Below are 26637 nucleotides of genomic sequence, written 5' to 3'. Positions count from 1 at the left end.
TGTTGTCACATTATCATGAATATTGTCCATAAAAGTGATGCTCGTGCAATTGAATAAATATCTTTAAAGTGCCAAAGAAACGTGAAGCAGTCCCAGTTCCTGTAGCTCTGCCTCAGGAAGAGGAAGTTCCATTTGAAGAAGAAATTGTTCCTGAAGAGGAAGTTCTACCTGAGGAAGAGGAAGTTCTACCTGAGGAAGAAGAAGACTTCATACCTGAGGAGGAAGAACTTGTACCTGAGGAAGAAGAAGTTGCACCTGAAGAAGAGGAAGTTCTTCCAGAAATTAAACCTAAGGTGCCAGTACCTGCACCAGGTATAGCTGCTCTTCTTGGAATCAAGAACTCTTTTGTGTTGAATTTTGTCTTTCCATCATTTTGTTCATCTGTACTTTTATCTGTAATACTTTACTGTGTATGTTTTCTACCATGTCAGTCTTAGGACACATTCCAGACAAGTCCTCTTCTAATTGTGTGTCTGCATGGTGTGTCTATTGTCAATTATCTGAATGTCTTTTAAATGTTTGTGTTATGAAAGGTTATTAATTGTTTGTGGTCTTATTGTTGTGTGTCTTTTTGTTTTATATACAACATTGTACATGTGGTTTTTAATGTCTTCAAATGAAATGTTTTTAAGTGCCTGAAGTGCCAAAGAAAACTGTACCAGAGAAGAAAGTCCCTGTTCCTGCTCCTAAAAAAGTGGAACCTCCACCACCCCCCAAAGGTATACCGCCCCAAATAGCATACATGTTCTTCACCATCACTTTACCAGATAGATTATGGTGGAAATGCATTTCAGGAAAACTTATAAAGTGAGCAGCCACACTTCCACTTCTAAAACTGTTCAAGGTGCTGATATTCGTTAGTTTTTCGTGTGTGCTTGGTACACCATGGTTATTAAGAACAATGGTGAAAGGAAGTGTTGTTCCAAAACTGCCACAGGAGTTCTGATCTCTCATGTAGATACTTTGCAAAGCTTAATTCTCTATAGAAAAAAAATTTACCTGAAAAATATAATGAATAAATATTCTTAAATCATCCTTCATTCATTATATGATGTGCCTTTATAACATGAAGATGAAAGGGAAGAGAAAGATTAATGCATTTATCAAAACAGAGGAATGGCTTGTCTTCTCATACATATGTATAAATAGTAGCCCAGCAGGTTTTGATGCTAGCCTGGGCTTTGCACCCTGCTCTGTTCCTCTGATCAAGTTTTTTAACCAATCTGAGCCTCAACTTCCTCTTCCCAAAAATAGTGATTCTACTGTCATGTATAACTAATTAAAAAAATAAATTAAAAAAAATAGTGATCCTAAAATGAGTCCTAATGGGCTCAGATAGTTTTGTGAAGACACAATGTAGTGTAAAAGTACCTCATCACTGAATGTATAGAATCCAGACTTGAAATATTAAACCAGTTCAGAGTATAATACATAATGGTCATATTTATGCCTTAATACTCAATGTTATTTGCTACAAAAGGTCCTGGCATCACTACTTAAACACAACCCTTCTATCGGGCAATATATATTAGTATAATGAAATGGAGAGACTGGTCTTTCTTGGATTTTAAGGATTCAGAAATGTTTTATAAATAGTGATTCAATAAATCATTAGTGAAATTTAATAGATGAAATGATAGCATTGTCCTCAGAGAACCAAATAGGTTTCTGATCCCTTGCTCTGCAAACGCTCACTCCCAACTTGCATCACTTCTTGTCCTAAGTAATAGTTGCATGTTGGTCTTTCTGTGTGTGGACTTCTTGATTTCTCTCTTTCTTGTCCCTCAAAACAAATTCTTATCATGAAATGATGTCTTTAAAGTGCCTGAGGTCAAGAAGAAAGTACCAGAGAAGAAAGTGGTCATTCCCAAGAAAGAGGAGGCTCCTCCTGCCCCAGGTACTGCATCTCCGAGAACATTCCACAGTGTCTTTTCTCTCCTTCAACCATAAAAGTCAAAACTCCTGTTTGGTGTTTATTAACGTAACATGTATTACTGCTATGTCTCTTGTCTTTGTCTTTGTGAAACTGAAATTATAAAATAATATCTTTAAAGTGCCTGTGGTACCTAAGAAACCTGAACCAGAAAAGAAGGCACCTCCTCCCAGCCTTAAGAAAGCAGTAGCTCCTCCAGCCAAAGGTATACCATCCCCTCCAGGGATGGGTTTGCTGCATTCATGTTGAACTGTGGTGCTATCCACCCAGGACATTCAACATACATGTTTGTACTCTGTGGTCCGTGCTGACAATCTTCACTTTGACTCTGTTGTGCCCTTGTGGGTATTATGTCAGTTTTGCTCTTTGCATTGGTGTGTTTTGTGTTGTTTCTCTATTTGTTTGTTTGTTTTCAAAAATAATAAAGTCTTTAAAGAGCCAGAAGTGACAAAGAAATCAGTCCCCGAGGTACCCATTGTTCTTCCTAAGAAAGAAGAGGGTCCAGCAATAAAAGATAAAATCTCCCTTTAATAGATCCTTAGTCTTAAACCACAAACCTCTTTATCCTTTCTTCATAAACTAATTCTTTGAAATGTCAGTGTTTCATCTGTGCATGTGTGTTGTGATATCTACTCTCTTGTGTTGAAAATGGGAAGCTTGATCTTTAAGTATTCTTATTCAACTCTTGCATTTTAAGTGCCTTAAAAAAATCAATATCTTTTAAGTTCCTGAGGTACCTAAGAAAGTAGAAGAAAGACGAATCATTCCACCTAAAGAAGAGGAAGTTCCTCCAGTTGAAGGTAGATGATTTTCCAAGAAAACAGCATTTCAAAGTCATCATTGTCTTATTATTATCTAATAGTCAAGGAGGCCAGTGTACTTTTCACCCCAGAAAATAAACATGCAGACTCTAAATTACCTTTATCTAATAGAAATTGGGCAGGCAAACTAATACCATTTGAATCTCCTCTGGCATGTTTAGCTTACTTGTCTATTTGCTAGGTTTTACTTCAATAAAAATTCTGGAAGGGGAACTATTTTCTGTGGGAAATATTTTATCAAATGGCTTGATTATCAATGATGGAATAAAGCTTGTCCAAGTGACATTCTAGGTAACTGGTACAGATCTGATATCTACTTGTTAGTGGTTGTTGGACACCAAACAGGTCCATTTCCATTAAAATAATAATTTTAGCCTAAATTTTCAGAGGTTTTTTCCAGTTACAAATGGTGAAAAGAAACTAAGATTTTGAAATCTCCAGTAGATTATTTTTTTTAAGGACTAGTGACTTTTCTCTAGCATCTACAAGGCTGAGCAGGCTTAAGATGTATCATTTTAGTCTAATATTCAAAAGAATTGTAAAAATAACTTAAAATAATAATCTTTTAAAAGTGTTTGAGGAGCCTGAAGAGATTATTTCAGAAGAGATCCCAGAAGAACCACCTAGCATAGAGGAGGTGGAAGAGGTGGAAGAGGTGGAAGAGGTGGAGGAGGTGGAAGAGGTGGAGGTGGTCCAGGAGGTGACGCCACCTAGAGGTACACCTGCTCTTATGGGTTGGACACTAAAATATGTGGCCTTCTAAATCCTTCTCAGAATTTATCTAAACCTAATGTTTACCACTCTACTCTCCTTACATCGACATATCAATGAATATTGAAGAATAATTATTCCTGGTACCTGAAGCTATCTGTCCCTTTATTTTTTCCCCTAACTTTTCCTACTTCATCTTCAATACAACTAACAACCAAGGAGAGATGATTTTTCTGTTGTTGGCACATTAATACTTTCTCCCAGATTGGGATTCTTATTTTTGTCTTCAATGTAAATGTGGAGGAGCAATTTGTGTGTCGAAAGTGTTCATTTTTTAGAATAATTCTTAACCATTTGTTCCTGAAGACCACCACAATCTTTTGCATAATTGATGTTACATTTGCTTATGGGGTTTTCTAGTAATATCCTTCACACCTCTAGAGTCACTATGCCATATATATTATTATCCTTTAGGTTGCTAACATCTTATTAGAATACATTAGTGTTTTGTGTTTATTCTTTTGGAATATGAATGTTGTTCTGTTCATTACATGCTTATTCTGTTCATTTTTCAAAATGTCCATAAAATATCTTTTAAGTGCCTGAAGTGGTTAAGAAAGCAGTACCTGAAGCACCTACTCCTGTTCCTAAAAAAGTGGAGCCACCACCAGCTAAAGGTATAGCAAATCCTCATGAATATCTTTAAATTCCTATTAATTTTCTTTCCAAAGAGCAAATGTCTTCTTTCACTGTTTCTCTATAGTAATTTAATGTTTGAATGTTGATGTTGTTACAAAATTTTTAATTCTCTTTGCTTCCTATTCAATTAAGCCTTTCAATAGCATCTTTCCCAATTAGAATGTACAATTCCTATCATAAAAAACTTCTCAGCAAATATCATAGTGCCCAACAGAATGTATGGTTCATATTAGAGTTTAAGTACTCTGGGATGCTAATTACTTCAAGACAGTTCATCAAATGAAAAATAGTAGAAATAGGTCCAATGTTGGTAATCTTTACTATTTAAAAAAAAAAAAAGCTCAGGTTCTTTGTGGACTAACCTTCTAAGGGTAAGGCTAGCACAAAAGAATAGTCTGGAAAAGTGTCCTATTGCCTGTAAAATAGGCGTCCAACAGTTTGGAGTGGTGTTGAGTTTTATTGTAATGTCAATGTTTCTGATGTTCTTATTCATGTGCACTCTTGAGCATTGTCAGCTAACTAAAACACCTAATATCTTTAAAGTGCCAAAGAAAATTCCTGAGGAAAAAGTACCTGTTCCTGCTCAGAAGAAAGAGGCACCCGCAGCCAAAGGTACATCTTCTCTAAAACCTAAATCTCCACTTTTACCTTTAAGACTTTTCATGTTTTATGTCCTTGTGTCTTGATTGGTTATGACGTCTGTTGTCTGTGAAAGTTTATTCTTCAAGGTCTTAAATATTAAAAATGTATCTTTAAAGTGCCTGAAGTACCAAAGAAAGTCCCAGAAAAGAAAATCCCAGAAAAGAAAGTCCCAGAAAAGAAAGTCCTTGTGCCTAAAAAAGAAGCTGTTCCCCCCACTAAAGGTATTTTTGGAAAGATCTTTGTTTTTGTTTTTTATGTTGCATGCAAGCCTTTTATTAGTAGTTTTCTTACATTTTCAATTTACTTCTTTGTTTCTTCTGTGTTTAAAATTATAAATCTCTTAAAGTAGATGCTCTTTCAGGGAGAACTGTTCTTGAAGAAAAAATATCAGTTGCCTACCAACGAGAGGAAGTAGTAAAAGAAAGACTAGAATTAGAACTAGTAGAAGCAAAAGTGGAAGAAGCTCTCGAAGAAGAAGAATTCCATGAAGTTAAAGAATACTTCGAAGAAGAAGAATTCCACGAGGTAGAAGAATTCCTCAAAGTAGAAGAACGCAGGTTTCAAGAACACAAAGCTGAAGAAGTCCATAGGGTCATAGAGTTTTTAGAGGCCGAAGAAGTGGAAGTATATGAAAAACCCAAAGCTCCACCTAAAGGTAGAGGGAATTGTGCAGATATTACTCTTTGTTATATCTTGCTCTAACTGGCTTTCTTTTGAAAGTACCTTGTATGTTTAGTTTGAAACAGTAGAAAAACCTGTGAAATACTTCAAGCATGAATTTAAACTCTGATGCAAACATTGATATCAAATACAGATTAACCACACAGTATAATTTTCACAGACAAGAGGTTAATATTTGATAGGTATATATCTATAGAGGTCAACATATAAATTTGTGAATTCTTTTAAAAATCTGACCAAGATTGTTACTTGATTGTTAGAGATACCAAAATAACTGACCAGTGTCATGAAGTGAAAAAGAAACTTGTCAGTTCACTGAGAATTTACCTGCTCTGGCCGGACAACCATTGCTTTATTAATATTTTGGTCAACAGTGCACAAATTGATAATTGCCTTTCAAAACCTTTTGTTGCAGTTTTATCATGTCTTAGTTTAAAAAATAAGGAAATAGAGCAAGTATTGATAATGATACCTGCATTCTGGTAAATTCTGAGGATAACTGTAGTTCAACTAAGTTCTCTACTACTCTGAATCTTGCATAAATTAATAATTATGTAAGATGAAGAAATATGTGTTTTACACAGTAAATGTACAATATAGACAATATCTAGCAAAATCAAATATTTTTTGGAAGTAAGCATAATATAAATTCAAAAAATATAGAAAAAGTATTTTGTGAGCCTTCATTCTAACTTTAGAAGTAATGCTTCATAAGACTTTTGAGGTTTTTTTTTTTCCCTAAAACAAAGCACTAATATCTTTTAAGGGCCTGAGATATCTGAGAAAATCATCCCTCCAAAAAAACCACCCTTTAAAGTTGTTCCTCGAAAAGAGCCACCAGCTAAAGGTATTTTATTGGTGAAAAATTACCGAGCTAAGTTATGTATAGTAGCACTTTTGTTGCTTTATAACTTTGCCATCTGTTTGATGTTTTCTTTGGTGTTTTGTTTTGGGAATTTCTAAAACAAACTAACATCTTTAAAGTAACAGAGGTTCCAAAGAAAATTCTTTAAAAAAAAAAAAAAAGACAATCACTGTTGTTATTACCATCTAAATAGATGTACTTGTTAACCAAAGAGTGAACTCAAGTATCCTTCTTTGATGCTGTTTGATTTTATGTTCACCAATATCTTTACTCGTAAGCCCCTGCTTTCCTATTCATTATAAATGGCATTAATATATTAAATATAAAAATATAGTTTCTATGTGTTTAATGTCCCTGCTTTATGTTTGCTAACCTCTTGAATTTCACAATAGAAATTGTGTAAAGCTTCTAATAAATAATATAAACTCATATCTTAAAAGTCCCTGAAGCATATAACTTATATAAGAAAGTTATCACTGAAAAGAGAAAAAACAGATTATTCCACCAAGTCAAGCAGAAATAATACCAAGTGAAGGGGCATTATAATTTTTCTTATCAAGTTCTTACCATTTTAATATGAGAAATCTCCTGGATATTTCATCAAATTTTAACTCATTTTTAGTATTGTTAAGTATGTCTGTGTTTTATATTGTGGCTATATCCTGCTTTGTTTTTATATCTCTTATGCTCTCCGTGTTAAAAATCTTTACAACTTTTTAAAAGTAAAAGAATTTTTTTACTGCTATCTTTAAAGTACCTGAGGTGGCCAAGAAAGCTGTGGTAGAAGAAAAAGTTCGTGTTCCTGAAGAACCAAAAGTTCCACCACCTAAAGGTACCTGCCTTTGCTGATTACCACTAATATAAATCCCTTTTTATTCACTTTCTACAGAGGAGAGAGACCATTCTCCCCTCAGGGCCACAAAAGGACTGTTAATGGCCTAAATTTCAACTTCTGTTCTATAGCATGATCTTTCCTTTTATGTGGTGACCCTTTGGGAACAAAGACATAAGTCTGAAAGTTACTGTTTTTATTGGTCCTTTTCTTAAGTAATAATGAAATAATATTGACCCCTCAACTTCTCTTCCAAATATAATCCATCTTAGAAGCTCCTTTCAAGTTCCTCTGGGAATAAGTAAAAAAAAAAAAATGTTTTAAATGACAATATCAAATGATCGTTATCTCCAAAGAGCAGAGTGTCTGTGATATAACAAGGAACTTATCAATAAGGCAAAATCTAAGAGGAATACACTGTATGTCCATGCAAAATTCTGGAATTTTGACATTCTCCTTTGGTAGAGGCCCCTTTTGGTTTTGGTCTTGATTTTTCTATATCCAATTATGATCTTCTTTAAAATAAGACAAATAAATATCTTTAAAGCACCTGAAGCACCCAGGAAAATTGTTCCAGAAGAAAAAGTTCGTGTATCAGTCCCTAAGAAGCCTGAAGTTCCACCAGCTAAAGGTATACACTTATAGTGATCACAATTCAAAGTATCTCCAAGATAGTTTTCATTGCCCAGAGCAATTGAATGTGATATTAAATCTTCATATGTTGTTTCTTTATATTCTTAATATCTTATATTTCTTATTAATAACAATAAATATACTAATATCTTTAAAGTTCCTGAGATGCCTAAGAAAATTATGGAAGAAGAAAAACCTATTGTTCTTCCCGAAGACACAGAAATATACAGTGAGTGTAGAAAAATTTAAAGTTCTCTTTGGTTTCATCTGTGTTCTCAAATTCACTGTGTTCATCTATATAACTTTTAAAAGTAAACATACTAATATCTTGTAAATATTTGTCTCAAATAATTTGAATGACCCCAAGCCTTAGACAAGATATATCTCCTTATACTTTAAAAAAATATATGATATTACCCAATTTTAGAAAAAGCATTTGTCTTATTGAATTTTTCTAACCTCTGTTTATAAACAACTTTTGCTTTGAAGCAGTTTGTTTTCTTAGACCATTAAGTGAACCATAATATTTTAGTTTAATTTCAAAGAACCAGGATCTCCACCATTATTATTTTTTTACTCCTCACAACAATCATTAACATTTGGCAATGCTGCCTGAGTGGTTATAAATTTATAAGACCATTAAAAACCCAAAATGTATTATCAAGACTTTTTTTGCCTTCATACAAAACTACAATTAAACAATTTTAATAGTAAAATATTATGAAAAAGAATTCTATTTAAGACTCTGAATAGTAAAAATGCTATATTACATTTTTAATCTAAAAAAATTTATACTATATTGTGATAAAAGTATACAATCACCCCATCCTTTGAATACCTTTTCTATATTTGAATTTAGTTCTTACTGTCAGACAGTCTTCCTCTTTAAATTCTGAAGAAATCCTTTATTATTTTTATTGGCCTTATTTTCCAAATATTTAATCAATTTTTCCTTTTCTTTTCTCCTTCTAATCCTTAAATGGTTTTCACACTCATTTTAAGCTGTGAATCCATAAATGAGATGTGATTTTAAAATATACTTTTCCTCCCAGAAGTGGAAAATATTTACATGAATTTGCAATAGGTCAAATGTAGAAAGCAAATTCCCCAAGTGTAGCTCAATATCTTCCCTGATTTTTATGCACAAATCCATTAAGTAGAGCAATTGGACGATTTTATCAATAACTTCCTGCAGAAAAAAAAATTGAAGAATTTTATTGTCCTTGCCTGATGAATTCCTCAATTTCATTATCATTCTCATAAATAAATGCCATAAAGAGTCCTATATCATAAAACTGGGAGTGAAACTCATGTTCAGTCATTGCATTCATGTCTGTGTACTATCATTAATTTGGGTGATGAGTGTATATTATATGTTGTTTTATTGATACTATTCTTCATCCACCTTGAAATACCCCTAATTATCTAAATACTAATATCTTTAAAAGTTTATGAAGCATCTGAAGAATTGGTTATAGAAGAAAAAGTGCTTGTGACTCATCCTGAAAAGGCAAAATACAGAATAGCAAAAGGTATATAACACTAATGATCCAGTCTTAAAAAATTGATTTGGGGGTTCAGTTTAGAAGCTCAATATTTTTCTTCATCATTTATAAATATAACTGTACTCATGTCTTTAAAGCACCTGAGCCACCTGAGCAAGTTGTTCCAGAAGAAAAAATATATGTGACTATTCCTAAAACAAGAGAAGCACCAGCAACCAAAGGTATTTTTCAACTGTGTCCAACTCAGATGAATATCTTTAAGATTCAAAAACTGCATGTTATATAATTGACTTGTTTTACAACTTCTAAGTACAAACCTACTAATATCTTTAAAGCACCTGATACAACCAGAGAAGTTCTTCCAGAGGTGGAGTTACCTGAGGCTGTTCTTAAAATTCCAGAACATCCTCCAACTGAAGGTATAATTCTCTAGTTATGAAAATCTAAAGAAGAAAACCTTTCTTCTAAAGTCAAAAAAAATCTGATTAGAATTTTATGTACATTCTCACAACCTATAATGCTAAAATACTAATATCTTTAAAGCATCTGACAAAGATGCCCAAGACAAAGAATTACCATCTAAAGTCAAGACCCACTCAAATAATATTCAAAGAAACACTATTTTTAAAAATTAAATTTCCAACTTAAAATTACAATATCTGTCAGTATACCTAATTCTTTGTATGTCATGTCTTTGTCTTTGCCTGTTTTAACTAAACACTACTAATATCTTTAAAGAATTTGAAATCTTCAAGGAAGAGGTTCCAGAGAGACGAACTCTTGTTACCAAAAGAAGAAAAACATTACCACCAACAGGTACAAATTACAATAAAGCAGGCTTTTTTATCTCGTGTTTGTAGTAATGGTTAACACATGTAAAAATACTAATATCCTCAAAGCACCAGTGGTTACCAAGGAAATCATTTCAGAGAAATGGGTCCCCAGAGAAGAAGTTTGACCAAGTATACTCATGGCCCAGTGAGCCACTCAAGAGGCAATAGAGAGAAGATCTTTAACTTATACAGATGAAAGATAGTTGAGTTATACAGTTTATGAGGATTACAAAGAAAACAATGTATACATATTATGTCCAAATATGACCCAGATGTATTCTTCAATAGGAAACAGCTATCTTTCCTTTAAAAATAATAAAAATCAGACTAGCTAGAAATAACGGACACAAGACTAGATTGAATTGGTTCATTCAGTGCCGTCAAATAACAGAGGTGTTAGATTGTGCAGGAGATGGCAATAATTCAATCCTCCATGGGACTGGAAATTCAGGAAATATAGCCTTTCAGAATTGTTTTTCCTATTAAGATAAACTTAGTGCTAAAGAAAGCATATGAATATGAAATTACTGATTTCCAATAAGAAATATCATAGAAATATATTTAGAAAATCATGACTTAAAGAAAATGAAATATTCGATGTGAAGTTGCTATTCTTGTAATATCATTTCTTACCCATGAGACACATCTGAAAGCCTTCTAAAACTAAGGCAGAATTCCAGTTAATTCTGGAACTCACTTTCTAAATATATTTCTATGATGTTAAATCTTCTTGGAATCGGCTATTTCACATTCATATGTGTGCTTTTAGCAGTAAGTAAATATTTTAATAGGAAAGTGATTTTGACAGACTGGTAAATTCTGGAATTCCAGTCTCATGAGAGATGAATAATTACCTTCTGGTGCATAATCAAGCACCTCTGTCATTTAGTGGCACCAACTCCTCCTTTAAATGGCCATATGTTAAGCCCATTCACTGTGGTTTCAGTCCCTAGCACTCTGTTCTGAATGTTTGCTCCACTCCTGATCCATGTTTTATTTTTCAAGCATTATACATTTTCCCATTCTGAACATTTTTCAAATACATTAAAAGCTGGGAACTTTTCAAAGCTTCCAGAATAAAAATGTCTTAATAATGTCTATGATATTCTGGAATTGAAAGAACACCCAAGTACTCTGATCTTTCTTTCAGTCTAGCATCTTTTGGTTGTTCTCTCCTGAACTCAGAAAACACTATTTTTAAAAATTTTTTTAAGTTGTAGATGGACAAATATCTTTATTTTATTAATTATTTTTATGTGGTGCTGACATTCGAACCCAGCGCCTCACATTGCAAGGCAAGTGCTCTACCGTTGAGCCACAAACCCAGCCCCAGAAAACACTACTTTAATGTGACTAAGGTGAGGGTACAAAAAAGAAGCCAACACAGATAAGAACACCTGTTTTATCTTCACAAACTAAATTGCTAAAGATACCATTAGTGGCCATCTTTTTTTTTCACTTTCCATAATCTAATTTTCTATACACCTACAATTGTAAGAAAAAAAATATTAATATTTATAGCACCTGAATTGACCAAAAATAAAAAAACAAAAACAACCCCTGATAAGCAGGCTTTTATATTGGTACTAAGAATCAGATTCTGGGGATTCCCAATCTGTAGCATTTCTGTATATGACTGGAACTCTTCACTGCTCCTCATAACTCAAAAGTACACTACATTAATATCTAGAGAGTGCTAGAACCACCTCAAGACATTGTCTCTTGTAAAAGCAAAACCCATGGCAGTTCCCTCTGAAATCGAAACACCTCTCCAAAAGGCATTATGGTTATTCTCATTCCTTCATTTATTTAATAAGTGTCTACTATGGACAAGGCCCTAGGAAGCTAAAGAATAATTAACAAAAACAAGTAAGATTTGATGACTCTTAAGATTTTGCATCTCTTCAGATTCTTGAAGGAAGCACCCTAGTAGCCATAAAAATCACTTAGGTTCAGTTCATGGAATTAATATCTCTACTGATCCTTTTAACCTCTGAGAATAATACTAATATCTTCAATGCACCAGAAGCCAGAAAAGAAGCTGCTCCTGAGATGAAAGTCATTGAGGATGTTCCTGAAGAGCCAGAAATGCCACCTATGGAAGGTACATGCCACCTCTGAACAGATATGGAAGAAGAAATTATCCATCTTCTGCTCCTAGAACTGTTTTTTTCTAACACTCTTTGTGACTCTAAACATAAACATACTAATATCTTTAAGGCAACTGAAGCTTCATAATTCCCTCTAGAAAGAAAGAATTTGTGGCTATTCCTACCACAAACTAAAACCTTTCTACTAAAAGGATTCGTTCAAAAAATACAGTCCTCCCTCTGTCTCCATGGAAGATTGGTTCCAGGACCCCACAGATACTAAATCCATGGATGCTCAAGTTCCTTACATAAAATGAGGTACCAGTTCCATGTAATTAATAACATACCTCATATACATGAAATCATTTAGATTACTCATAATAACTAATAAAATATAAATACTATATAAATCTCAGTTTGCTATATTGTTTAGAGAATAATGATAAGAAAAACAATATATCCATACACAGTGCAGACACAACTTTTTCATCTGTGGCTGGTTAAATGGAGGATGCAGAATCCATGGCTACGGAGGGCCGACTATACTGTGCAGTGAGGGTGTGGGTGTTACAAGAACGCTGCTGGGTAGTAGAGCAGGGCAAGTCCCTCTTCTCAAGGATCCGTGAATCCCTCTAGGTTAGTGTATTGATGAAGAAGGGAAAGAAAGTTCTAGAAAGTAGCATTCGCGATCTTATTGTAGCTACTGTTTTCACGAATATTTTAACTCTTAAACGTACAATACTAATATCTTTCAAGTGCCCGAAACTCCTCAAGAAGTTGTTCCTGCAAAAAGAGCTCCTTCCAAAAAGACAGAAGCTCCCTCAGCTAAAGGTACCTGTCACTAAACCCTCAGGCTCAAGAACTGACTCCAACAAGTTTTGAAATTAATTTGCTATTCCTTGTGATTTTCATAACACTCAATGTAAAAATACTAATTTCTTAAAGTGTCTGAAGTTCCTCAAGAAGCTGTCCCTGAAAAGAAAACATTTGGGGTTCTACCCCCAAAGCCAGAAGTTCCTGCCCAAGAAGGTATATCTTGCTGGAAGATTAAAAGGGTGGGGAAAAGTCTTCTGTCTAATGTGTTTCCTGTTTGACCTGATTCTTTTAACTCCTCAATGTAAAATTATTAATATCTTTAAAGTGCTTGAGGCTCTCAGAGAAGATGTGCCTCCCCAAAAAGTGCATTTATCACAAATGCCTGAAATCTTACCTGTCAAAGGTACATTCTCAACTGGTTAACCCTTACAAGGACTAGGGAGGATAGAAAAGAGAAAGGGCCACCTTTCTAGTCCTGAAAATTCTTGTGATGTGTAAATGTAACTCGGGTCTGTGTTCACCACTTTTGACTCAAATGTAAATTTACTAATATCTTCAAAGTGCCTGAAGCTCCCAAAGAAGTGACCCTCAAAAAGAAAGTAACAGAAGTGCCTACCCCAACGTCAAAAGCACCGTCTATTACAGGTACTTGCTACTACCATCTCAAGTTCAAGAGAGTAAAACGGTTCTTTTGTTCTTAAAAATGTTTCATTGTGTCTTGTGGTCTTTGTATTTTCTAAGTGTAAAAAATACTAATCTCTTTTAAGTGCCAGAGGTGTGCAAAGAGGTTGTCCCTGAAAAGAAAGTGTCTTGGGCTCCGCCTAAAAAGCCAGAAGTCCCACCTGTCACAGGTAGCTGTCACTCATCCGAGGCTTCACAAGACATACTTCTGATCTTGAGTAGTTCATGTGGTCTTCATAAATCCTAAGTGTAATTTCACTAATTTCTTTAAAGTGCCTGAGGCTCCCAAGGAAGTTGTCCCTGAAAAGAAAGTGACCGTGGCGCCTCCTAAAAAGCCAGAAGTTCCACCAGCTAAAGGTATTTGTCACTACCTTAGGTATCACAAGACTTAAATCTTCTGCTCTTGGAAATATTTCGTCCTCATGGTCTTCATAAGTCCTAAGTGTAATCTCACTAATCTCTTTTAAGTGCGTGAAGCTCCCAAGGAAGTTGTCCCTGAAAAGAAAGTGACCGTGGTGCCTCTTAAAAGGCCAGAAGTCCTGCCTGTCACAGGTACTGCTCACTCACCTGAGGCTTCCCAAGACATAACTTCTACTCTTGAGAATAGTCCATGCGGTCTCCGTAAATCCTCAATTTAATCTCACTAATCTCTTTTAAGTTCCTGAGACTGCCAAAGAGTTTGTCCTGGAAGAGAAAGTGCTTGTGGTGCCTCCTGAAAAGCCAGAAGTCCCACCTGTTAAAGGTAGTCACCCTGATGTCACTGTGCTTGATATAGTCCTTTTGTCTCTACTCTGTCTAATCTTGGAAATACTAATATCTTTAAAGTACCTGAGGTGCCAAAGGCAGCTGTCCCAGAAAAGAAGGTGACGGAAGTTATTCCCCCCAAACCGGAAAGTCCTCCCCCTGAAGGTAATGTCAAACTGTACAAATTAGGGAGACAGATAACTGCTCTTTTGACTAGAAAATTATGTACAAAAATCTTAAACCTTAAAGTAATAGAATTCTAATTAAAGTAATAGAACTCTAATTTTTAAAACATGCCGGGAGCTATCCACAATATCTTGGTGTATAATTATATAATCTGATATTAATTGTTCTCACCTATTCTAAACACATATTTTAAACTATCTTTGAAGTGCCTGAAGTGCCACCAATGGAAGCCATCCCTGAAAAGAAAGTACCAGTGGCTCCTCCCAAAAAGCCAGAAGTTCCACCTGTCAAAGGTAAGTATACTTACATGTTATCAGTCACCTGTTCAGGCGGGCGGGGGAAAGTGTGTAATGTCCACCTGTCTCACAAATTGTATTTGGTGGGAAATGCATTGTCAAGATTCTCCCTTTATAGTGACTAACTAAAAGATACTAATATCTTCAAAGTTCCTGAAGCTCCTAAAGAAGTTGCACCTGAAAAGAAAATATCGGTGCCCAAAAAGCCAGAAGCCCCACCTGTGAAAGGTATTTTTTTTCACTTAGAAAAAAAAAAATACCATCCTATTCTCTTCACAATCATGCCAATACATGCCTTCACGATTTGTAAATTCTAAAAATACTAATATCTTTCAAGTGCCTGAAGCTGCTCAAGAAGTTGTGCCAGAAAAGAAAATTCTCAAGGCACTGCCCAAAAAGCCAGAAGCTCCACCGGTCCCAGGTATATGTCAGCTAAACCGTATTCTACAGAAGAAATATCTCGTTCATTCTCGAAACACAGTTTCAGTCCATTTCTCTTCATTATTAACCAAAGTGTAAAACTACTAATATCTTTTTCAAGTGCCTGAAGTTCCTCAAGAAATTATTCCTGAAAAGAAAAAGCCAGTGATACCTCCTAAAAAGCCAGAAGCCCCACCTGTCACAGGTACTTGTCACCGGGTCTTTGTTCTGCGGAAGAAATATCTCTTTCATTCTTGAAAATTAGTTTGGTCCATGGCTCTTCATTAAATGAAAAAACTACTAATATCTTTCAAGTGCCTGAAGCTGCTCAAGAAGTTCCAGAAAAGAAAGTCCCCATGACCCTGCCCCCCAAACCAGAAGCCCCCCCTGTCGCAGGTACTTTTGCCCTTCTCCTTATTCTTCAGAAGAAATCTCTCTTCTGCTTTTGGAAACATTTTTTAATCCTCTTACCTCACTAACCAAAGTGAAAAACTACTAATATCTTTTAAGTGCCTGAAATCCCTCAAGACGTTGTCCCTGGAAAGCAAACAGTGGTGCCTCCTAAAAAGCCAGAAGCCCCTCCTGTCGCAGGTACTTGTAACTGACCTGAGGGTTTATAAGACATAATTCTTCTGCTTTGGAAAATGTTTCATTCTCATGGTGTGTAGAAGTCCTAGGGATAATTTTACTAATCTCTTTTAAGTGCCTGAGGCTCCCAAAGAGGTTGTCCCTGAAAAGAAAGTGTCTGTGGCTCCACCTAAACAGCCCGAAGTCCCACCTGTCACAGGTACTTCTCACTCACCTGAGGCTTCACAAGACATAACTTCTACTCTTGAAAATAGTCCGTGTGGTCTTCATAAATCCTCAATTTAATCTCACTAATCTCTTTAAAGTGCCTGAGGCTCCCAAGGTTGTCCCTGAAAAGAAAGTGCCTGTGGTGCCTCCTAAAAAGGCTGAAGTCCTACCTGTCACAGGTACTTCTCACTGAGGCTTCCCAAGACATACATAACTTTTGCTCTTGAAAATAGTCTGCATGGTCTTCATAAATCCTCAATTTAATCTCACTAATCTCTTTTAAGTGCCTGAGGCTCCCAAGGAAGTTGTCCCTGAAAAGAAAGTGACCGTGGTGCCTCTTAAAAGGCCAGAAGTCCTGCCTGTCACAGGTACTGCTCACTCACCTGAGGCTTCCCAAGACATAACTTCTACTCTTGAGAATAGTCCATGTGGTCTTCGTAAATCCTCAATTTAATCTCACTAATCTCTTTTAAGTTCCTGAGACTGCCAAAGAGTTTGTCCTGGAAGAGAAAGTGCTTGTGGTGCCTCCAAAAAAGCCAGAAGTCCCACCTGTTGAAGGTATTTGTCACTCACCTTGGGCACCACAAGATCTACATCTTCTGCTCTTGGGAATATTTCATCCTCATGGTCTTCATAAATCCTAAGTGTAATCTCACTAATCTCTTTTAAGTGCCTGAGGCTCCCAAGGAAGTTGTCCCTGAAAAGAAAGTGCCTGTGGTGCCTCCTAAAAAGGCTGAAGTCCCACATGTCACAGGTACTTCTCACTCGCCTGAGGCTTCCCAAGACATACATAACTTTTGCTCTTGAAAATAGTCTGCGTGGTCTTCATAAATCCTCAATTTAATCTCACTAATCTCTTTTAAGTGCCTGAGGCTCCCAAGGAAGTTGTCCCTGAAAAGAAAGTGACCGTAGTGCCTCCTAAAAAGCCAGAAGCCCCACCAGTTAAAGGTATTTGTCACTCACCTCACACATCACAAGATTTAAATCTTCTGCTCTTGGAAATCTTTCGTCCTCATGGTCTACATAAATCCTAAGTATAATACTTACTAATCTCTTTAAAGTGCCTGAGGCTCCCAAGGAAGTTGTCCCTGAAAAGAAAGTGACCGTGGTGCCTCCTAAAAAGCCAGAAGTCCCACCAGCTAAAGGTATTTGTCACTATCTTAGGTATCACAAGGCTTAAATCTTCTGCTCTTGGAAATATTTCATCCTCATGGTCTTCATAAGTCCTAAGTGTAATCTCACTAATCTCTTTTTAAGTGCGTGAAGCTCCCAAGGAAGTTGTCCCTGAAAAGAAAGTGACCGTGGTGCCTCTTAAAAGGCCAGAAGTCCTGCCTGTCACAGGTACTGCTCACTCACCTGAGGCTTCCCAAGACATAACTTCTACTCTTGAGAATAGTCCATGCGGTCTCCGTAAATCCTCAATTTAATCTCACTAATCTCTCTTAAGTTCCCGAGACTGCCAAAGAGTTTGTCCTGGAAGAGAAAGTGCTTGTGGTGCCTCCTGAAAAGCCAGAAGTCCCACCTGTTAAAGGTAGTCACCCCGATGTCACTGTGCTTGATATAGTCCTTTTGTCTCTACTCTGTCTAATCTTGGAAATACTAATATCTTTAAAGTACCTGAGGTGCCAAAGGCAGCTGTCCCAGAAAAGAAGGTGACGGAAGTTATTCCCCCCAAACCGGAAAGTCCTCCCCCTGAAGGTAACCACAAAACTATTCAAACTATTATCTTTTAAAAGAGAAAAAAATCTCTTCTTAGTGAAATGAAAATACTTTTGTAAAGTATGGTATACATGTTTCTTCTGGCATTAAAACAAGCTGATGTCTTTAAAGTGTATGAGGAGCCTGAGGAAATTGTCCCCGAAGAGCCTCCTGCTGAAGTTGTGGAAGAGCCAGCCCCTGCCCCACCTCCTAAAGGTACTTGGCTAAGCTGCTGGGATGCCTCACCCCTTCTTGCCCTCACAGTTCCGGGCACTGTGAACTTGTTTCTTTCTGCATTCATCTTCACTGCTTCTAAAACAAATTCTAATAACTTTAGTGACCGAGCCACCTAAGAAGCCTGTTCCTGAAAAGAAAGCACCTGCTGTTGTGGCCAAGAAACCCGAACCACCACCAGTGAAAGGTACTTCTCACTGCCACTCACTGCCTGTAGAAAAATGTCTGTCTTTCAGTGTCACAATCCACTCACTGCTATGTCTAGTTGACTTTCATATGCCATTGAAACTATGAGCTTAAAAACTACTAATATCTTTTAAAGTGCCCGAGGTCCCCAAGGAAGTCGTGCCTGAAAAGAAAGTACCTCCTGTGGTTAAGAAACCAGAAGTTCCACCTGCTAAAGGTACAAGTGGCTTTCTATTCTTTGATGGAAATAGATATGGCCTCCAGCTCTTAAATTAAAAGTGCTTTGTTGTGTATAAATGTGGCAAGTGTTTACTGGTGATTATTCATAATGTTAAAATACTAATATCTTTAAAGTGCCTGAAGTTCCCAAAGAAGTTGTTCCAGAAAAGAAAGTGGCTGTTCCTCCAAAGCCAGAAATCCCACCAGCTAAAGGTACATGTCACTAATGAGGTTCTACAAAAAAAAGTAACCTTCTTGGTCCCCAAAGTCCCCTATTTCTGGAACTCTTTGTTTACCAATCATCTTATAGTTACAACCACAAAACAGCTACTCTGATTGTTTAAGGTTTATGTCTTTTCAAAAATCACTATTTTTTTAAAACATTGATGCATTTATTATAAGGGTTGGGAGAGTTAACATGGTTTTGTGATTAATGATAGGCCTATTTTCCTCCCCCCAGATCAGGATCCAAGGGCAGATCCCCGACCTTGTTGTGAAATTTATTCTTGATTTAATTGAACAAAATATGAAATAGATTTGGTGTAAATTTCATGTACTTCTCAACTATTCAAAAGTAAAACTAACTAATATCTTTAAAGTGCCAGAGGTGCCCAAGAAACCTGTCATAGAAGAGAAACCAGCTGTTCCAGTTCCCAAGAAAGTGGAGTCTCCTCCCCCAGAAGGTACACATAAGACCACTAATGAGCTTGCCACACTTGTGACTATTTATCATTTAAGCTTTCTTTCTCTTCTTGGCTAACTCATTATTCCTGGTCATTTCCTGTCCTTTATTTGTCTTATGTCCTCATTGTCAATTAGCTCCCATCTCAAAGCTACACAGGGTTATCAGTCAGCAGTATCTGTATACATAGGTCATGTTTGTACTAAACAAAGTTTATCAAATGTACACAGAGGAAAATGAGAGGGTTGATGAGATTAAATGACTTTAAACACCACAAGAACTTTCAAAGCATAAATCAATAGATACAGAAGTTACTACAAATAAAATAGATTGCAGCTTAACAAAAGTAAGAGAATCTATTAATGGAAACCAGAGAATAATCAAGATAATTATTTACTGCTTTGCTGCTTTATGCATTTTAGAATTTGTTTCACACACTGAACTAAAATTAACTGATATCTTTAAAGTATATGAAGAGCCTGAAGAAATTGCTCCTGCAGAGGAAGAACCAGCTCCTGTTGTGGAAGAGGAGGAACCAGAAGCCCCTCCACCTCCACCAGGTACTAGGCAGGATCCACTGTGGGGAAAAATATGGTCATCTGGTTGGTGTTTTTATTATAAATCTTATATGTAGGGTAAAATATCAGTGTTCTCTCTCCTTACTTGAAATTTGACTTCACTAACAAGAACAAGAGATATTTTCACACATCAAACCTTGGTACTAAGAATTTTACAATGTACGTGCCAAAGAAAAATGTGTGGTCTTTACTATTATTATTATTATTGTTCATTTGTTATCATCTAATTTGTCCTATAATCATCTAACACTAAAAGAAATTCTTCCTCTTCAAGTGCCTGAGGAGCCCAAAAAGATTGTCCCAGAGAAGAAATTTCCTGTCATCAAAAAACCTGAACCTGCACCTCCTAAAGGTACTTATGTGAAAAGAAAGAAATGTTCTTGTCATTTTGTGAGCTGTCTAAAATTTGCATTCTTTCCTTCTTGTGTGTTGTGTTGTATTAGTGTTTGTTGTTATCTGTATGTTTTGGTGTTAAAAAGACTTGTACAATTTATGTGGGTATATTACATCTTGCATTTTATATTAAATGCTACTAATATCTTTAAAGTACCTGAGGTGTCAAAGAAAGTTGTCCCAGTGAAGAAGGTTCCAATTGTTAAGAAGCCAGAAACACCAGAAGCCAAAGGTATTCATTGTCATCATAATTTTTTTAAAAGCACTCTGATATCTTAAAGTGGACTCCAATAAGCTGTCTTTATTGCTGTGGCAAGTGAGGGAATAAAAATGTCCTTATTTTGCTTCTGCTAATTTTAATGCTGCTCCATGACTTGCAGATTTTTTTTCTTAACATTTCTAAATGTTCTTAAACACTCTTTCTAAAACAAAACTAATATCTTCAAAGTGCCTGAGGTGCCCAAGAAACTTGTTCCAGTAAAGAAAGAGCCTGTGTCTGTTACCAAAAAACAAGAAGTCCGACCAGAAAAAGGTATCTACCAAGAGGCAATGTTTCTCTGACCAAGTATATTTAAGAACAGTTCTTATAGGAGAAAATAGTGAGTATGAGATTATAACAAACCACATTTCATAGAAAGAAAGGAAAAATAATGAGGGCACAGAGAGAAAAAGAAACAAACAGGAGAGAGAAAAATCTGAGCCCACTGTACTATGAGCTATTGTGTGGTTGCAAGGGGTAGAGCAGAGCAGCAGTGTGTTTTGCTGAACATTATCATGAACAAAGTACTTTTTAGAAGATGTAAAATCTAACTCTATCTTCAAGCAACTTCAATCTGATGAAACAATAGAAAGATAACACAATGCCAATTCAGATAGGAGTTGATAGCACTTTCAAACTAAGTACAAAGAGCTGCAGAAACAGAGCACACAGAGATGGATTTCAGACAGAGCCATGATAGAGAGTTATGTGCAAGAAGTTGTGTTGAATATTTTGACAGATTTTTGCATGTAGTGATCAGGGAAATAGAATTCTAGGCAAAAGGAAAGAGCATATTGAAAAGCACACAGGTGGAAGGGTCTAGCAAGTTCTAGGACTGTTGATGTAAATTTGAGTATGAATTGTTTATGTAACATCTTAAAAGATAATAATAGAAATAAAGGTAGGGGTCATATTTTTAAGTTCTTTGGGTTTGGAGGTCTGTTTTTGTTTTGGTGTGGTTTCCCAAGATGCCACCGAGGGCCTTGCACATGCTAGGCGAGCACTCTGCCACTGAGCTAAATCCCAGTCCTGTTTATTTTGAGAGTCTCAGTAAATTACCTAGGCTGGCATCAAACTTACTATGCCTCAGATTCTCAAATAGCTGGTATTATGGGTGTGTGCCACTTTTTGAATGCCAGTACAAGATTATATTTTGTTCTATGGACACAGGGAAAAGGAAGCCTCAAAGGTTTCGAAACAAGTATACAAAGTGATAAGATTTGAGTTTTAGAAATATAACTGGCAGCAGCATAAGCTATTGAAAGACAGTGATAAAAGATCCATTGTAATTAAAGTCATTAAGAGCTGGAGAAAACCAGTGGTGGTAGAAATGGAAAAGGGCAGTGGTTTTCAGAGAGAGAGAGTTAGCTGACTATTATCAAAACAATTAAGGTAATCAAGGAGCCCAAGATAATTGTAGCTAACAGCTCAGTTCACTACTTTTCTGAGCTGATTATAGAAAGAAGATAGTGAGCTATTTTTCATTTTTCAAGTATGTTATTTGAGAATGTTTCATTAGGAGCTTAGGAAACAGATCAGGCCTAGAAAAAGAGAAAGAGAGAGAGAGAGACCTTGAATACCTTGAAGTCATCTGTGGAAATATGAGTTGAGCATGCAGAAATGATCACTCAGAAAATGTAGAGTGATGTTTTTTAAAGTGCCAAAGATAGTCCACTGGAGAACACCTACATGGAAAGATACACAGATGAGGAGCAAATGAAGAAAGCTGAAAATGCTCATTTATAAAATTAGAAAGTCTGCAAAGGCACCATGCCTCAGAAACCATCCTCCCTGTGAAGTCTTGTAAGATGAAGTTCTTTCCCCATATTCTTGCCTGTTCTTTGCAGAATCTTGCACATCTTCTAAATTCTTAATAGTAAAAAAAAATAATTAATATCTTTAAAGTGCCTGAAGTGCCCAAAGAAAATGTCCCAGAAAAGAAAGTGTCTGTTCCCAAGCCTGAAGAGCCAGAAGCTCCACCTGCCTCAGGTACATGGCTGCTCTATAAATCTTGGAAAGATGACTAACATCTTCATCAGTTTGCTTTGATTGTAGATGGGTCTTATATATTCATCTGTTGTCTGTCTCATGTACTGGCATTATTGGTTTCTTGGGGACACCTGAATTATATGTTATGGAGTGTAAGTAGAGAGGTTGCAACTCTGCAGTTGTACTATTCTGCTCTGAATACAGTCTAAAATAAAAATACTATGTTTTTTAAGTTGAAGAGACTCCTGAGGAAATAATATATGAAGAAAAAGCATCCATAACCATTGGTAGAAAAGAGACTCCCCCTGTCGAAGGTATACATTTACAAGTATATGTTTTTTTAATCTCTTGAAAATTCCTGTTAGAAATGCAAAAGTAATTTAGACTGACCCTCCTACTTACCATCATGTACAAAAGCATTCCAGCACATGCTCCACTGCTTTGTTTTTTCAAATAATTGTACTGCTTTGGATTAGAATCTTTCATTTGGTTATTCTTGATGGTGATTCATAATTCTAAAAGGCACCGTTGACTAAAGTAAAATTGGAAGCATTGCGTTGGATTCTCACATGATTACCCAGTATCAAATTTTACATCATCTCATTTGCCATCAACATGCATAGAATAAACTAGTTGTTGGCAGAAAAATTAAGTGTAAGAAAATGGAAATCTCTTAACTCTTTTTCTGTAGGAATTGCTTTGTGTGAAGTGTTTATTTTTTGTTTTGTGACTGTAATCTTCACATGTATGTGAAATCTGTAATGAGTCCATGTGGAACTTGACATTATGATCTTGTATCCCTTGTCAACATTCTTTAAGAACGTGAAATTGAAAAGTATATTGAGCCTGAAGAACCTAAACCTGAACCTGAACCACAGCCAGAAGAAGTCCCAGTACAAGGTATTCAATTAATAGGACTTAAATCTTCATCATCATCTTCTTCCTCTTGAACCATACATGGTTTGTGTTGTTCTATGTGTTCAGTGGGTCTCTTTGCATCTATTTGTGTGTAAGATATTCTTCGTTTTAAGTGTGCATTTTATTCATATGTTTCCATGTATTTGTACCATTTATCTGTGTCAATCGTAGCTTATCTGGATGCTTCCTTTGTTTTTATTAGTGCCTTTGATATATTACTCATCACCGGTGTACAGTGTTGATATCTTTGTTTTTTGTTGGATACTGTTTTATGTTTTGTGTTGGAAACTGATATTACATATCAAAGAAAGCAAACCTTTAAATTCATATATATTTAAATTTCTACCAAATATACCTTTTACATACATGCTAACATATATAGACACTAACACTCCTGAAATACTCTTTTAAGAACCTGAACCTGAAAAGAAGGTTATCGAGAAACCAAAACTCAAGCCAAGACCTCCGCCTCCTGCTCCTGTTCCACCTAAGGAAGACGTGAAGGAAAAAATATTCCAACTTAAAGGTATCGGATATTACTTCCAAAGTCTTATTAACCTGCTTCAAACTTCTGTGCAGCCATTTGAAATGGTGCTTGCAGGAAATGTCTTACTTTTGGAAGTGTGCACTTTCAGACATGATCATGCTATGAGAATTGGCGTGTGTTTCTGCTCCCCTGGGACCCTGGGCTGCCTTGTTAAGCCATGCCTACTGCCTACAAGTCAGCCATTGCATTGTGACATCATCCTTAACATCTGGATTCTGGGGCTACCTGACTAACTTTCTTATGTGGAGTGGGGAGGAGGGTCTTTTTTATTTCAAAGCCTGGTTGCTCTGTGTGTTTTGAAGTCTTATGCATGTGAAATATACAACAAATCTTTCCATTGATATTTGTAACATGGCAGTAAAAAATTTATATTAAAGCAAAAACTTTTTCTTAAAGAAGTCTAGGTTCTTTTAAATATAAGTAATATATTTAAGGGATCCAGTAGCTGATATGTGTTCATGGACCATGAAATGAAGTCCTAAGTACAACTGGTCATTTCTGCTCCCCCACTTTTTTTAAATTTAATAATAGAAACCACTATATTCTATGATGTTTCCCAGGGTATCTGGAAAGAATGGTTGTTAATATATTTGATATCTAGTATGTCTGCCCATTATTAAACTTCCATTCGTTCTGTGTTTTGATTTTCCTTTGAATTGGTGCAGTATTTCTTGATTTTTAAAATATAACATCTATAAAAGATCTGAAATCAACTGGAAAGAGTACATTATTCTTTTAATTTTCATAAAATCTGTCTCATTTGCAATAAGATTTGTTCATCTAAAAAAATTCTAGATATAATCTTAGATAAGCATTTTTCTCATGCTTCCACATCTACAAAGCCAAAATCTTTCTAGAATAAGATGACATTTCTTGTGATTCTTGCCCCCTTTCAATTCCTTGTGGGTTTTAGGTCAGATGCAGGAAAAGAAAAGCAGACAGTTCTGAAAATGTCACCTTCTTTGAGGACAATGAAATTTTTTCTCCTTGAAACAAATTTATGCTCAAAGGAAAATTTATTCTTTCTTTAATGAATAAAAAAAATCTCTCAGTCTTAATTTATAACTCAGCTTTGGAGTCAAACTGCAGTGGTGTTCATGATTTCAGAGCTTGGATGTTCTTGTAGCTATTTGGGCTGCTATCAATGCTTCCTGGACATAAGCAAGGCTTGGTTTTGATTCATGGCATAAAAATGTATTTGCTTTAGATTAAATGTACAAATAATAACAGTAAGATCATATTCTTTAAAGCTGTTTCAAAGAAGAAAATTCCTGAAAAACCTGAGGTTCCAGAAAAAGTGGAGCTTACACCTCTGAAAGGTATTTCGCAGACTGATAGTCTGTTCACGTGTATCTACAATATCCCTTCATCTGATTCTTTGCTCTTTTGGTTTTCATAGAGTGTTCTCCTTTTTTTTTGTCTCTCTCTTTTTAATTATCATAGTAGTAGTCTTATTTATTTCTTGCAATTTTGTGGCTTTTATGGTCCTGGCTCATAAGTGTTGCTTCCTCTGTCTCCCATCAATTTCATACATCATGCTAGATGTTGTTTATCCTTGTCTTATTTCCATATGTCTATCTGCATTGTTTGAAAACATCAGATTTGACTCGTTGGCTGAAATTGATATCAGGAGACATCTTAGGTTAAAATGCTGAGTAGTAATAAGCTTCAGGGATTCACCTGGAAGTTCACATTTTAACCAATGTAACAAGCACTACGAATCATACCCTACTGAATGATTTGTATGGTTTTCCTCACAACTGCCCTGTCACTTTCTTCCCACTCCAAAGACATTTTCTCAGGTGTACAGATCTCATGTTTCAGGTCAATTTCATTATCAATGCAGATCACTTTTCAAAAGTGCTTTTTTCTTTAAACAGTCTTTTCCCTCATCTACAATTAGACCTTAAAAAAATAAATAACTCATAAAAATGTCTGGAGAACATCCACTAAAAATAAACTTAGTTTTTCTAGTAAGTTTAATGGATAGCTGCATTCTGTTCTGTTTAAGTAATCAATTCATCCAGACCCAGGAAGTGAATCTGAATGAATTGATTACTTAAATAATCACCTGTATACCTTTCCTGATTCATAAAATGGACATTACAAAATAATTTTATCATATATATTAACCAATAAATGTCAAACATTAGGATAGCATTTAGTGACATCTAGTGACTTTAAAAAGAGTAACCACTAGTGGGTGTGTTCTGCACTGGGTCTCAAACATCAGTAAGATCTTAAAATTAATAATATGGAAAAAACAAATGCACAAAAGTATTTTCACTATGTCCATTATATAAGAAAATGTTTATCTTGCTTTCTCAACTTGAATTAACTATATGCATAGTTTTAATCAATGAAAATAGCTATGTATTTAAGAATATTGGTAACTCACAAATAGTATTGAAGGGCAGCACATGAATAAAATTTAATGTTTAACTGTTAAATTTTTACTTAAAATTATAGAACATGATTATTTAAAATGAAGTACATAATTGCCTTTATGTGTTTTTATTTTTGAAGTAAGATGTATACAGTTTTCTTTATCACATAAAAATCTATTAATTGCAAGTGTCTTCTTTAAGCACCAAATGGGAAATTTTACAGAAATATCTAAGAAATTCAGATTTCATCTCACTGAGCACATATGTTACATGAGATAAACAATGTTTTAAATTATATCTTAATTGTTATCAGTAGAGAGTTAAAGTGGCTCAGTAATTACTAAGAGTATTTTGTTTTGCTTTC

General features: G+C 35.5%; 1 protein-coding gene across 1 annotated transcript in view; it reads left to right on the top strand.

The window, feature by feature from the left end:
* The window catches only part of Ttn (titin), a 263368-nt gene that overhangs the window by 122839 nt on the left and 113892 nt on the right, over nt 1–26637 (top strand). Inside the window, exons 143-168 of the mRNA XM_078017672.1 lie at nt 70–312; nt 1823–1897; nt 2659–2733; nt 3327–3400; nt 3455–3470; nt 4065–4142; nt 4708–4776; nt 4923–5027; nt 5168–5461; nt 6254–6334; nt 7107–7184; nt 13829–13912; nt 14016–14099; nt 14568–14651; nt 17048–17131; nt 17245–17328; nt 17798–17881; nt 18014–18097; nt 18219–18302; nt 18438–18518; nt 18656–18733; nt 19120–19203; nt 19670–19762; nt 20055–20132; nt 23752–23865; nt 25137–25205. Coding sequence (XP_077873798.1) covers nt 70–312; nt 1823–1897; nt 2659–2733; nt 3327–3400; nt 3455–3470; nt 4065–4142; nt 4708–4776; nt 4923–5027; nt 5168–5461; nt 6254–6334; nt 7107–7184; nt 13829–13912; nt 14016–14099; nt 14568–14651; nt 17048–17131; nt 17245–17328; nt 17798–17881; nt 18014–18097; nt 18219–18302; nt 18438–18518; nt 18656–18733; nt 19120–19203; nt 19670–19762; nt 20055–20132; nt 23752–23865; nt 25137–25205 — 2457 coding nt within the window. The remainder of the gene's footprint in view (nt 1–69; nt 313–1822; nt 1898–2658; nt 2734–3326; nt 3401–3454; nt 3471–4064; nt 4143–4707; nt 4777–4922; nt 5028–5167; nt 5462–6253; nt 6335–7106; nt 7185–13828; nt 13913–14015; nt 14100–14567; nt 14652–17047; nt 17132–17244; nt 17329–17797; nt 17882–18013; nt 18098–18218; nt 18303–18437; nt 18519–18655; nt 18734–19119; nt 19204–19669; nt 19763–20054; nt 20133–23751; nt 23866–25136; nt 25206–26637) is intronic.

The sequence above is a fragment of the Ictidomys tridecemlineatus genome, chromosome 7 (assembly GCF_052094955.1).
Source record: "Ictidomys tridecemlineatus isolate mIctTri1 chromosome 7, mIctTri1.hap1, whole genome shotgun sequence".
Taxonomy (NCBI): domain Eukaryota; kingdom Metazoa; phylum Chordata; class Mammalia; order Rodentia; family Sciuridae; genus Ictidomys; species Ictidomys tridecemlineatus.
Note: the sequence above shows the minus strand (reverse complement) of the source record. Positions and strands in the feature narration are given on the sequence as shown.